This window comes from Cebus imitator, unplaced genomic scaffold (assembly GCF_001604975.1).
Source record: "Cebus imitator isolate Cc_AM_T3 unplaced genomic scaffold, Cebus_imitator-1.0 Scaffold1076, whole genome shotgun sequence".
NCBI lineage: Eukaryota > Metazoa > Chordata > Mammalia > Primates > Cebidae > Cebus > Cebus imitator.
The window spans coordinates 70,224-71,980 of record NW_016108391.1 but is presented as its reverse complement, the minus strand read 5'-3'; the positions used below and the strand labels follow the sequence as shown (position 1 = coordinate 71,980).

Sequence of the window (1,757 nt, the reverse complement as noted above, 5' to 3'; positions counted from 1 at the left end):
GAGGCTTTTGGGTGACGGGAGCTTTTGAAGTTGATGAGTTTGTTAAAATCAGTGATTGCTTATTTCATCCAGAACATGAGAGTCAATGGTTTGGTTTCTTGAACTGCAGTTGTCATTACATTATAGTTCTTACATACCAGCACAGCGATCTAGCATTTATATTAAGTGATAAGGATTAGAACCTTGACTATAAGCCTAAACTGAAGAGTGTTTTACCAGCTACCCAGCTGCTTAAGCTGGCCCACAAGTACAGACCAGAGACGAAGCAAGAAAAGAAGCAGAGGCTGTTGGCCCGGGCCGAGAAAAAAGCGGCTGGCAAAGGGGACGTCCCCAGTAAGAGACCACCTGTCCTCCGAGCAGGTGAGTAGACCCCACCTTAGGGTGAACACTGGGGGCAGTCTGTTGCAGTGATGTAGAATTTCTTCACCTGAAATGACTGAAGAGTAAACCCCAGCTTCTTGTGACCAGGCCCCATGAATGCTCACAGTGATTGTGTGTTCTAGGAGTTAACAGCGTCACCACCTTGGTGGAGAACAAGAAAGCTCAGCTGGTGGTGATTGCACACGATGTGGATCCCATTGAGGTGTGTTTGCCTGTTGACTGCTAATCCAAGGGCTTCTGTCAGTACCAGGAAGAGAGTAGGCCTAATGGCGAGTCAGTGATGAAACCAAAGTGGGTGAGGACAGTACTGACAAGGGATCCAACTCATGCGTGGCTCTTGCAATGATGTGAATCTCTCACTGAATTTAACCTTGAAGTGCAAATCCATGAGCTTTTTAACCCTGAGCACTTGCTACCAAGCTAGCTTTGAAATGTACTGCTTTTGGTCAAAATACACTGTTCAACTAATGCTTTCTTTTAGCTGGTTGTCTTCTTGCCTGCCCTCTGTCGTAAAATGGGAGTCCCTTACTGCATCATCAAGGGTAAGGCAAGACTGGGACGTCTAGTTCATAGGAAGACCTGCACCACTGTCGCCTTCACACACGTTAATCCGTAAGTACACAGCCTGGCCCCAGACTTTGCCAGTGCATTTAATCCATGCCTCACAGTTGTTTTCCTTAAGGAAGTCTTAGTTTTAAGAAATAACGTTTATCTGAACTTTTGCCAGTGATGATTAAGAATTTCTTCACCTGAGTAAACCATGTGGTCACATTGCATCTCAGCAAAAGATTGTCTTGAGCTGAAAATGAAGACACATGTTCTAAAAGGGAAACAGGCCAAAAACCCACTTTTGTTTTCCCTCCTGCCTTATTAGGGAAGACAAAGGTGCTTTGGCTAAGCTGGTGGAAGGTATTCGCACCAACTACAATGACAGATACGATGAGGTAAGATCAGCTTTACACAAAATACTGTCATGTGCTAATCTTTTTCCCAAACAACTGGCTGGCTTAACTCATGAGCAGTTGTATTTGGCAATCAACTTGGAACAGCCAAACAGAACAACGCAACTAATAACCTTGAAAATCTCAGAAAACAGGCTAAGCTGACTCCCTGTTTTTGTCTTTTCAGATCCGGCGTCACTGGGGAGGCAATGTCCTGGGTCCCAAGTCTGTGGCTCGCATTGCCAAGCTAGAAAAGGCAAAGGCTAAAGAACTTGCCACGAAACTGGGTTAAATGTAAATAACTGTTTCTGTAAATAAAAATAATTAATGCAAATTTTCCTTCAGCCAGTGTCTGTGGGTATCTTGGGTTGAATCTTGGGGTTAGCAAGTATAGCTTTTTTTTTTTTTTTAAAGAGCCTCACTGTCTTCCAGGCT

General features: G+C 44.2%; 1 protein-coding gene, 1 non-coding gene and 1 pseudogene across 2 annotated transcripts in view; all 3 read left to right on the top strand.

Moving 5' to 3' along the window:
- Positions 1-1,675, top strand: part of LOC108298773 (60S ribosomal protein L7a-like) — a 3,401-nt gene extending 1,726 nt beyond the window's left edge. Inside the window, exons 2-6 of the mRNA XM_017521355.2 lie at positions 180-360; positions 504-583; positions 863-993; positions 1,256-1,325; positions 1,510-1,675. Coding sequence (XP_017376844.2) covers positions 180-360; positions 504-583; positions 863-993; positions 1,256-1,325; positions 1,510-1,614 — 567 coding nt within the window. The 3' untranslated portion in view covers positions 1,615-1,675. The remainder of the gene's footprint in view (positions 1-179; positions 361-503; positions 584-862; positions 994-1,255; positions 1,326-1,509) is intronic.
- Positions 719-791, top strand: LOC119469941. Its single transcript, XR_005198803.1, has one exon. It is a non-coding gene; the product is annotated as a small nucleolar RNA SNORD36 (small nucleolar RNA).
- On the top strand, positions 1,102-1,167 carry LOC119469942 (annotated as a pseudogene).
- Positions 1,676-1,757: the final 82 nt, after the last annotated feature.